Here is a 12,095-nt window from a genome sequence, read left to right as displayed (position 1 = left end):
TAGGTTCCAACAGGCTTCTTAGTCTCTCCATGTAAAAAATGAACAGATAGCAATGGGTCACCAGACATTTGAGGAAAACCTCCAACAAGGAATATGAAATCGAAACAAGCAGAAAAAAGGTAACTGGAGAAACAAAGAGCACAACGAAAAATAAACAAAACTAATTAATAGTTTACAAGAAGTAAGAGAAAATATGGGATCCATAAAACAAGAACAAAATTCTCTTAAAAAAGAACATTCAGAGAACAAAAAGAGCTAAAATATAATAGCTGAAATTTAAACAAGATATATTCATGAGAATGGTCAAAAAATAAAGTAAAAAAATATGGTGGAAACAGCAGAGAAAGAAACAGACTTAGAAAATCAATCTAGGAGGTCCAATATCCTTCCAACAGGGGAGGCAGAGAGAAAGAACAAAGAAAACAGAGGAGAATTTTATCAAATAAATAATATGAGGAAATTTCCCAGATCTCAGACATAAGTCTCTGGATTGGTTTACAAATGGGCTGCAGATTAATGATAAGAATCCATTGCTTTTTTTGTAAAACAAATCTTTTAGATTTATTTGATTTTTAAGCTATCTGCCTTTATTGTTTTTTGATAAAATTTAAACTTTCATTTAAAATAACTTTAAAAAGGGAGCATCTTACCTATTTTCTTAGGTCTGTTTTATGAATGCTATGAGGCACGCCTCCTTACTTTGTCTCACTATGTACACTTAAAAACAATACAACTGATTGGGACTTTATTTCCTATGTCAGATTTCTGACTAATTCAGTCCAATTTCCTTGAATTTCTCCTTCCCATTATCTTTAAACAAATTGTTGAAATAATAGTATATATTCCATTTCCTATATTTCCCAAATGCAGAATGTGAGCACAGTTGAAACAAACACCAAGGCCATCTCTTGTTTTATGCATATTCTTCCTACAGTAACAAAATAGTTCACTGGGCTTGTCTGAGTAAGAAACAGAACAGAGAGCAAGATAGGTAGAAAGATAGATAGGTAGAAAGAAAGAAACAAAGATAGATAGATAATAATGTGATTGATAAAGATAAATAAGTAGATGGATAGAGAGATGGCTAGATAGATAGAAAGATAGATATAGATAGATAGATATGTGATTGATAAACATGATAAATAAGTAGATGGATACAGAGAGGGACGGATAGATAGATAGATAGATAGATAGATAGATAGATAGATAGGTAAACAGACAGGTATAGACAGATGAATAAGCATGACCAAAATCGTGCTCTTGGTGGTAGAGGGAAGCCCACACTTTCAAATGAAAGTGGTAGATCATCCAAAGGTTAATACTCAACTTGTTTGTTTTTAGTTTTCAACATGATGGTAAAGTTTAACTTGTTTTTCTAAATAACAGTTGAAAAAACAGAACATTGACTTTTGTTCATGATACACATGGCCAATTACAAGCAATTCTGCAGCCATGTGAGGAGGCTTCCCATTCCAGCACAATGGTGGTCTACACAAATTCAGAAACCCTTCTGCTATGAACACCTAGATATGCTGGATAAGATATAATAAGAAAAGTTTGCTTGTTTATGTTTTAATGTAATACTGAGCTTGCAAGAAAGAAAAGGAAACTCCCAGGTATAAAAAAAAGTGTACAAGGGCATTGAAAACCAGGAGGGTGAGTATACAATCTGATCATGAGGCATCCCTGATGAAACGGGGTGGAGGTGGGGTGGTGTCAGAGAGTGCATCAGGTAGCGCGGTGGGTGGGCTGAGGACTGTCTTCATACATAAATGACAACTAAGACTTCATGAGCCCAGGAGTTGGGAAACTGGAACTGAAGTTTCTGCAGAGAGCCAGACGTCTCAGAAGGCTAAACCCCTCTGTGAAAGAATGTCTTACAAAACAGCCTCTGCTCAACAGCTTGGGGAGATCACCTGGAAACTTCTCTGCTGGAAAAAACTCCCCCCACCCCTCTTGCACCCAGGAATATTTTGATCGAAAGCTGCATTTACGCCATGGTTATGCTGCCAGGAATTAGAGGATATCTACATTAAGTCATCTAATCATCACAACAATCTTATGTGGTATTTTAAAGCACATTTTATAGATAAAGAACCTGGGAATCAGAGAGATTAGATAATCTGTCTAAAGTTAAAGGGAATAAGTAACAGAATTGGGATTCAAACTCACATTTTCTAACTTCAATCTAGAGTTTTATTCATTGATATTAGTTAATCTGGGCCTCTGTTTTAGATATTTCAACTGTGTCCACTTACTACAGCACCAATATAAATTGATTTTTCATTTTTCCTTTGTTTCCAAAATGTAACATCAATCATGATCTGCTGGTGGTATTTTCAGTTACGAGGCCACCATGATGTGTCCAACCAAGAGTGAAGAAAACCGAACCAAGAAAATACATGTTTTGTGAGCCTCTTAACAGGAGAAACACTTCTCACAAGCAAGAACTTATGGTGGAAAGAAGATGGTTATAAGTACCTCATGAATCTTCATTCTGGATGTACTACAGGAGAGGATTTTTCACTAGTATTCTAAGTTTAAAGAGTATAGTTTAGAATTCTAATAAGATATGGGGGGGGGGACAATAATGTGTCCCCAGACAGTGCGAAAAGGAGAAAATAAGGTGAAACCAGTAAAATGATTACTCTTCCGCTGGGGTCACTAAAAGACCATCTGTTTATAAATGTGTAACTGAAGTATTTGGGATCACCTAAAACTGTGAACGAGGGGATACTGGAGCAACTTCAGGAAGCCAGGACTGGAAAATGATATAATTTGATCAGCAAAAATTCAGTCCACTGTTCTGGTCCCCATCAGGTATAAGATCGTCTGAAATTAAGGGGACAGGGGAGGGCCATTTGGGGGAACCCCGGGCCATTTACATACAGACCAAAGGAGATGGGAGTCTGAGTAGAGCAGAAATTAACATAACAGCCACCGTGGCAAAGCTCTTCTGATCTAGGAAAGGACAGCTTCCAGCTTCCTCATGGAAAATATACTTCTTATGGTCGATTGGCATATCGTGTACTGATAACCTTGGTGACAATCTAATTTCTCGCATAGCTGGCCTACACGGAGAGAATGCATTGCTTAGGCTGCCTTGAAAGTCCACGGTGTTTTTGTTACTTGGAGTTCTGGTATTCTGCTTATTATTTCCATTTGTCTTCTAATACGGCCTGCCCCTAACGGGGACACACAGATCCTCCCATGCAGGTGTTTACATCTGTTTGACAACTGCACTGCCCGTTACAAGTGAATCCTGGTTTGTTTGGTTAATATGAGTCCACCCCTTAGAGATGGATCCAACGTCACTGTGCCTCCAATTAGGTTTCTGATCCTCTGTGGCTGAAGCTTGGGCACTGGATTATGGGGATATCACTGAGGGCACTTTGTGGGAACAAATCCATGGGTCCTATAGGATTTACCAGATCCCATCCCTCTGAATCATGGTGTGATGAGTGGAGCTTTTCCACCTGAAACCACAACAACGCTTTCTGTGAATTTTTCACTTACGTGCTGTAAATAGAGATGTGCACTGTTTTTCAAGAAAGATTGTGTGCTCCATAATTTAACCATGAAGATCTACAGTGGGGTCTGTTACTAGTACACAGAGTCATGAACAAAGCTTTGTATACCACCCACTGCATTGGTCCATCTGCTTTCAACGGGCTTGGTTAATGAATTGTCTGGGTTTAAATTTGCTGAGTGTGGCAGGATAGAACCGTGCTTTTTCCTTTATCCGCAAGACTATTTAGTAGAAGATTTTTTTTAAAATAAGATTTTGAAAAGGTAAGAATATCAAAAATGGGCAGATAAATATGCCATTTATCATTTATTAACATATCGTATATTTTTGAATGCCTGCTTTATATCAAGCAATGTTCTAGAAAGCTGGGATTCTTTTTTTTGGCAGTGTGCGGGTTTTTCTTTAACTTTTTATTTGGAAATAATTTCAAATTTACAGAAAACTTGGAAAATTAGCAATTGTGCCAAGAATATATGAATACCCAGGTGTACCTACTATTAATATTTCCCTCCATTTACTCTATCACTTGCTGCTTATCTCTCTTCATAATAATTTTTAGAAAGCTGGGATATCAAAGTAAAAGCAGGGGGAATCCCAGACCTCAAGGGTCTTCTGGCTTTAAGAACTGGGTAAGGACGTTAGGAAAAAAAAATCACAAGTCATTATAAAGGATGCTATCATGAACGGATCTATACACAAGGTATAGCAGGACCTGTGCTACCCCTGTGTTGAGGCTTAAAGGGTGACTAGGAAGCTGTGAGGGAGGCAAGTGTAGGGTGTGCAGAAATTGTTTAAGGGTTCCTGGAGCCTAAAGGATGAGATGCAGAGGCGCTGGACAGTTAGGAAAGATCCAAAACCTCATGGGGATTTTACGCAATACTGAGGAGTTTCATGATCAGTGAAGGTGACAGAAGCCATGTTGACCAAATGGATAAATTTTGAGTGTTTCACACTCCCTTAACTAGCTGCCAGTAGGGTAGATGCTAGGGGGTGGGGGAGGGGCAAACTAGAACCTTGGAAGCACCCAGTAGAAAATATGTCCCAATAGTCTAGAGGACTTGGGATAGTCTGGGCCTGGACTAGGGCAGTGGCCGTGAAGGCAAAGAGCTGACCGTGAAACACAGGAGATACTTACGAGGTGGAATTCAAAAGAACTATTGTAATCACTGACAACCAGCGCTAGCAGTGACATATCCTTGTGGATCCAGTGCCTGCTGGGTGACCTTTTTTACAGCAAGAGCAGCAATGCTACCTGCTGTTCTGTGGCTGTTTCAATTTGAGAAACTGAACATTAGAGCTTTTAATGCAAACTATGAGTAGCTGTGTGTCACCAAATGAGGGGATTCGCCCCGAGATGCTGAGGTTCTAGCATCCAGGAGCCCGCTGATTCCTGGCCATGGTGCTTGCATTTCAGGTGAGCTACTCTGCCAGGCGCTACAATCAGAAGCAATGGGGTGTCACGATTAAGAAACTGAGCTTGGTGCCAGCCAGGCCTGGGTCTGAATCTCAGATTTCCCGTTGACTTCAACTCTTGTTTCTGAATGAAGTTTCGTTGTCCATAAAGTAGAGATTAGAGTACTTACGACCTAGGGTTGTTATCTGGATTAAATGAGATACTTGCTTCAATTCACACGTAAGTGGTGGAGCTAGGATTCCACCGTGCATCTAGCTGACACCAGAGGCAACACTCTCCCTTTCAACTTCTTTCCCTTTTATATTTAATATTTGCATAATTTTCATTATTTTTAAAAATGCTACACTTTCAGTTTCTATTTCCCTTTTGACCCAAGAGTTATTTATTTCAGAGAGAGCTTTTAAAACTCCATAAAGAAAGGCTTTCTGTGCTTTGGTTTTGTTATTGGTTTTCTAGTTTTATTCCACAATCATCAGAGGATGTTGTTTGTATTATTTCTACCTTATGGAACTTACTGCATTTTTTTGTGACAATCTATGGTTAATTTTGTGAATGTTCTATGTGGATTAGAAAAAAAAAGTGTACTCTTTATTATCAGGGTACAAAGACTGTGATGTATCCAGACATCCCTTAATTATGTCATTTGGGTCTCTTTTTTTTTTAGTTTTTTAATTTATTTATTTTTGGCTGTGTTGGGTCTTCGTTCCTGTGCGAGGGCTTCCTCTAGTTGCGGAAAGCAGGGGCCACTCTTCATCGCGGTGCGCGGGCCTCTCACTATCGTGGTCTCTCTTGTTGTGGAGCATAGGCTCCAGATGCGCAGGCTCAGTAGTTGTGACTCACGGGCTTAGTCGCTCCGCGGCATGTGGGATCTTCCCAGACCAGGGCTCGAACCCGTGTCCCCTGCATTGGCAGGCAGATTCTCAACCACTGCGCCACCAGGGAAGCCCCCATTTGGGTCTTTTGTATCTTTGTTTATCTTTTGTCCAATTGCCTTGTCTTGGATTGAGAGTAGTATTGAACTACCTAATTTTAGTATGCTTCTATTTCTTTTTGCATTTTCTGCATATTTTGCTGTAAAGGTTGCTGCTGTGCTACTTGATGTGCATTCATAACTGCTGAATTCTGTTCCTTGTGAACTCTGGCCTTTAACATAAACCAGTTCTTCTTTGTCTTGTTCTGTGCTTTTCAGTCTGCACTTTACCCTGTCATATATCAAGATCAAAATGGATGCTTTTTGTTTTTGCTGTTAGTTTGCATTTGCCTTATATAATCTGCCCAGCCTATATTTTTGGCCTTTTAAAATCACTTTGTGTTAGGTGTGTCTCATATTCAGCACAGAGTTGAATTTTGCAGAGTCCATATTTCTGAATGGTACATTATACTCTGCCCGGCGTGTTACTGACTGGAGCTCCATAAAATATTTGTTTCTTTTTTCTTTTCTTCTTTTATTCAATCAGGGTCAAGACTCAATTAAGCCCCTAGTCTTTTTGGTTTTTTTTCTTTTTTTCAGTTTTAATGAGGTATAACTGATAAAATTGTAAGATATTTAAAGTTCACATCATGGTGATTTGATACACGGATACATTGTGAAAGGTTAATTTACTGTCAGCAGTTTTGGATTTGTTTGGACCAAAATCCCCTCCTGGACCCTCTGGCTTAGCTGGATTCTCGTTTTCGGTCGTGCCCTACTGGTTTTCACACCCCAGCAGGACAGGTTTTCCCTTACCACCTAGAAGGCCCTACATGTACTTATCAATGGTCAACTTGAAGAGCACCGATATAAAAGTTTAAAAATGGGAACTATATTCAATATCTTGTGATAAACCATAACGGAAAAGAATATGAAAAAGAATATATATATATGTATAACTGAATCAGTTTTCTGTGTAGTAGAAATTAACACAACATTGTAAATCAACGATACTTCAATAATGTAAAATTTTTTTTAAATGCATCCTCTCTACTGGCTTGACAAAATGAAGCTTCCAATACTTGAACTAAGGCCTGATATCTCTCCAAATATTCTTTACAATGTAATTAAATGATTGGGAGAAATATGATAGCATGTTAAGTCCACAGTTGAAAGGAACCCTAGAAATCATCTACTCAAACTCTCTCCCTAATGTATTAACCACTTCTACAATATCCCAAGTTTTCTAGTCTCTGTATTTTTCTGGGAATGGTAAACTGACACTGTCACCCATTCTATAGGTATGACATTAAAGACCAGTTGTATCATACATTAACTATATGACCATAGGAACTTACGTAAGCCCTGAGCCTCAGTTATTTTTATCTGTAGAATGGGGATGATGTTAGAAACTCAGAAGACTAGACATGATTACAAATTCAAGGACAAGGCAGTAAATGTGAAGACCCAGGCTGGTAATTAACTGAACCCCCCCAAGTGTAAGGCAAAAGGAGTGACTAGGAGAGTTCATTCCCTTTTCAAAGGAGAAGACTCTACTGGGCTCCTATAGATGGGAGGCCTGCCTGCGGCAATATAGGCCTAATGATATCATTAGATCTTCTAATTTTTCTAGAAAAGTAGAAATCTGGCTTTTTTTTTTTTAATAAAGTAATTTCTTATAGCCCATGTGAAAGTTGCAGAAACCTTTTTTTTTTTTCTTTTTTTTTGGGGGCACACCACGCAGCATGCGGGATCTTAGTTCCCTGACCAGCAATTGAAACTGTGCCCCCTGCGGTGGAAGCACAGAGTCTTAACCGCTGGACAACCAGGGAAGTCCAGAAATCTGGCTTTTTAATGTGAAATTTTCTGACTATTCAATGTGGCAACTAATTCAAATTTCTTTGCAACCCTAGAGAGACCACTAAAAAAACATATCTGTGGGCTGGGGACACCTAAAGGCTGCCACTTTGCAGTCTCTGGGCTGAAGTAATTAGCATGCTGCCCAGCACAAGACAGCCACTGGATAAATTATGAATTCATCAGATCTGAAACCTTAGACCTCAGACTCTTGGGAGAAAGGACTTGTTTGAATGAGTGGGTAAAAGCCCAGGGAAGAGGAAACTCAGGAACCAGGATATCAACTGTAGGCCCAGGAAAGTGGTAGAAATTGAGGGGAGGGGAAGCAAAACAGAGAACAGGTGGGAATGGACCATCTAAGAATTCTGCCTCCTTCCCAGTCTGCCTTCTCAGATTCATCTTTTGCTGATACCCCCTGGCTCGCTCATACAATGGCTGCTCTCTGATCCCTATGCAGATAGAACTGATGTAGGAGACGGGCGGGGAGCGGGGTAGACCCTGCAGCTGACTGGGGTCAGAAGGGCTAGCGGCTTCCTTAGCATAAGTTTACTGGGAAGAGAACAAAAAAAGCACTGAGCTGTGAGCCAAGGAGGCAACTTTCTCCCTGCTCTTATTTCCTTTGGGTTTTCCCCATCAGCAGCTCAGGAAGAATACTTCCTCCTGGGGTTCCGGTGGGGTTGCAGCTGTCCCACTCCTATTGTAAATAAGGGCCAGTAGAGCTGTTTCTTTTTTTAGCATCTGAATGAGGATGCAAAGGTCACCACGATTCCCCCTTCACTGGCTCAATTTCTCTTTCTCTTCTCTACATGTCTTTTATTTTCCTTCCAGATGTATGTTTTCTGTGCAGCAGAGATAAAGGAAAACTTCTGGGGGAAGAGGGACCCCAAATACTTGCTCATCTTGCCTGGATTCCTTCTAATTGCCATGGATTGGGTTATATATCTATCCTGTGGCAAAGATGTCATGTATAGACTTTGGGAAATAGCACTCCAGGCCTGGATCGAAGCCACTCCTTTTTCTCTCTTGAGGATAAAGAGAGCTTCAGAGCCGAAAAGTGTTAAGGATGCTCTCATCAAACCCTCCAAATACACAGTTGAGGACCCCGAGGCCCAGAGAGGCCTATTTGCTTATTGTTACCTAACATCAATAATACATAGTATTGGGGACTTCTCTGGTGGTCCAGTGGTTAAGACTCTGTGCTTCCAATGCAAGGGGCAGGAGTTCGAGCCCTGGTCAGGGAACTAAGATCCCATATGCTGCGTGGTGCAGCCAAAAAAAAAAAAAGGAATAATACATAGTATTATAGCTTATATTCATGGAAGGTTTTCCTGGGCTAAGCACTTCACATGGATTTCCTCATTTAATCTTCACAACTCAACGAGGTATTGATTTCAGCTATTTCCATTTTACATACGACAAAACTGAGGTTCAGTGCTCCGAGAGACTTGCCCAAAGTCACATATACTGGCAGAGGCAGACCCAGGGAAGACACATAAGATCCTGACTCCATTGATTCAACTTCTTCCAGAACCAGAGCTTAGTATACAGATTCTTCATGAGGATAAAAGGAAGAAAAAGAAGGATGGAGGAAGAAAGAGAGGGAGGCCTAGCTTGACATATACATTCCTGCATCGTGGTCCTTTGAGGCTATTCTTTGGAAACCATCGAGTGTTTCCAGAACACAAGTACAGCCTGAGAAAAGCTCTCTTTCAGGGCTTCCCTGGTGGTGCAGTGGTTAAGGGTCTGCCTGCCACTGCAGGGGACACAGGTTCGAGCCCTGGTCCGGAAAGATCCCACATGCCATGGAGCAACTAAGTCCGTGGGCCACAACTACTGAGCCCGTGCTCTAGAGCCCGTGAGCCACAACTACTGAAGACCATGCGCCACAACTACTGAAACCCGCGCGCCTAGAGCCCGTGCTCCGCAACAAGAGAAGCCACCGCAATGAGAAGCCCACGCACCGCAACGAAGAGCAGCCCCCGCTCGCCACAACTAGAGAAAAACCCGCGCGCAGCAACGAAGACCCAACGCAGCCAAAAATTAAATAAATGAATAAATAAATTTAAAAATTAAAAAAAAAAAAAAAAAAGCTCTCTTTCAACTGCAGAGGCCAAAGAGCAGCTGAGATACGGAGGAGGGCGTTAGCCGTCTTTACCTGTTCTCAGGGTCAGCCAAGGCCATGCTCCGAGTGACGAAGCACATCTTGAGAGGGATGCTTTTCCGGTCTCTATGGAAGGAGAAGGATTGCGATGACAGAGGATCTGAGGAGCCGCCCCCTAACCGAGGGGATTCTGGCGGCGGCGTTTCCCACCCGATCTCGGACACTGGGGAGCCTTTCTTCACGTAGGGTGTGGCTTCCCGCATATACTTCACTGCAAGCAAAAAGACAACAGTAAGCACTTTTCAGTACATCAGGGCTGAATTTCTGGAAAGTCTGATGGCATTTTTGAAACTTGTATTAGATAAGCTCTTAAACAGAGACTCTTAAAATCTGAACAAGATTCAGAATTTCTATTCCTGTCATGATAGTTAGTCTATTCTTTAAATTATGTACCAACGTGGTTTTTAGAACTTGCCATCAGGATAACCTGAACTTGAGAATTACTCTCAGCTTTTTTCAATTATGACAATTTCTATCTTTTCTGATTATGAGGTGCATTCTGGGAAATAGGCTGAAAAACAAATGGGCAGAGAGTGAGAAAGCATATCTTAGGCTAAAAGACACACAGTTATTCAGTATAGATGTAGGGAATCTGGTGGCCACATTAGCTATCCACGTCTCCATTATTCTGTTGAGAAGCAAGGATAGGCTTTTCAATTTAATAGTATTAAGAACATATATGCAGGGACTTCCCTGGTGGCTCAGTGGTTAAGAATCGCCTGCCAATGCAGGGGACACAGGTTCGATCCCCAGTCTGGGAAGATCCCACATGCCACAGAGCAGCTAAGCCCGTGCGCCACGACTACCGAGCCTGCGTCCTAGAGCCCTTGAGCTACAACTACTGAGACCGCATGACACAACTACTGAAGCCTGCGCATCTAGAGCCCATGCTCCGCCACCGCAGTGAGAAGCCCGCACACCGCAATGAAGAATAGCCCCCACTCGCTGCAACTAGAGAAAAGCCTGTGCACAGCAACGAAGACCCAACACAGCCAAAAATAAATAAATAAGATTTTAAAAAAGAACATATATGCAAAGAAATACACAGAAGAACACTTATTTTGTAATGGTAAAAATCTGTGATGGCAAAAATATTACTTGTATGAGCCAAAAACTAGAAACAACCTAAATGTCCACTAAAAAGAAAGAGGACAGGTTAAATTAATTGTAAGACGTTTATACATTCATTAAAAAAAATGAGATAGCTATAGATGCGTTGATGTAGAAAAACCTATAAGATCTATTAACAGTTTAAAAAAACTTTAGAGTACAGCATATACTGTACTCATTTTGTGTATAAAATCATAGATATTTATCCTCGTATAGCTACAACTATTTCTGAATAGAAATCCAAGAAAATGTTAACGGTAGTTAGCTCTAGGAGTGGAAGTGAAAGTCAAGACGATGGAAAAATAGACCTTTACTATTCATTTATTACTCTTTTATACCATTCTCATGTTTAGCCATATGCATATATTACTTTATAAAATTTAAAGAAACAAAATCGTTTAAAAGCTGAATGGAGCGGACTAAAATTCTGCTCTTTGATATGTTTACTTGGTCTTAAGGTGGTATTTGCCAATTCTAAATTTAAGCATTTGGTCCTTGGACAGCTTTCAAGTTGACAGGGCAACTGGATTCTTGGAATATGCAATATAAGCTTCCATATCCTTCTCTCTGTCGCTTACATGGTCTGGTTCTCTGCTGCTTGGGGCTGGGGGAGGGATTTGGCTAAGTCCCTTAGGGGTATTTGTTGTTACAAATGGCAGGGGATTGGAATGGGTGCAAACCAGGGGGCACTTCCTCCAGATCTTTGGTGATTCAATTCCACAAACTAGTGCCTTCCCTGTGTAAGACTTGGACTCAGGTTCATGGAGACTGCAGGAAAAAACAATACGTGGTTTCCATACTTAAGAGTTACAAAATCATGGCTGACTGTAGTGGATGCTGTTGGTGTCCCAGCAGATCCTTTTCAGCAGCCAGGGCACCTATATCCTAGCTGCTGTGTGTTGGCTGAGAACACTTCTTAGCTGCTCTCCTGCTCCGGAAAACTGCTCTTGGACCATCAGAAGCCGTCAAACCTGGGAGACTATAGAGCTGCTGCCCGATTCCCCAGACAGAGGCTCTGCTTCTAGGGAACCCCACCTAAGACAGTCGCATGAAACAAGTACATGAACTGTGGCATAAAGCAGAAAGAGCTATAATAAGAATAAAGGACCTTGGA

At 41.0% G+C, this 12,095-nt stretch overlaps 1 protein-coding gene across 3 annotated transcripts in view; it reads right to left on the bottom strand.

Annotated features, from left to right (window-relative positions):
• The window catches only part of SNTB1 (syntrophin beta 1), a 242,269-nt gene that overhangs the window by 134,655 nt on the left and 95,519 nt on the right, over positions 1 to 12,095 (bottom strand). For all 3 annotated transcript variants that reach the window (XM_036830513.1, XM_036830512.1, XM_036830514.1), the window contains one exon: positions 9,866 to 10,082. In XM_036830513.1, the coding sequence (XP_036686408.1) occupies positions 9,866 to 10,082 (217 nt within the window). The remainder of the gene's footprint in view (positions 1 to 9,865; positions 10,083 to 12,095) is intronic.

This window comes from Balaenoptera musculus, chromosome 17 (assembly GCF_009873245.2).
Source record: "Balaenoptera musculus isolate JJ_BM4_2016_0621 chromosome 17, mBalMus1.pri.v3, whole genome shotgun sequence".
Classification (NCBI taxonomy): Eukaryota; Metazoa; Chordata; class Mammalia; order Artiodactyla; family Balaenopteridae; genus Balaenoptera; species Balaenoptera musculus.
The sequence above is the reverse complement of the archived record's forward strand: the minus strand, read 5'-3'. Positions and strand labels throughout refer to the sequence as shown.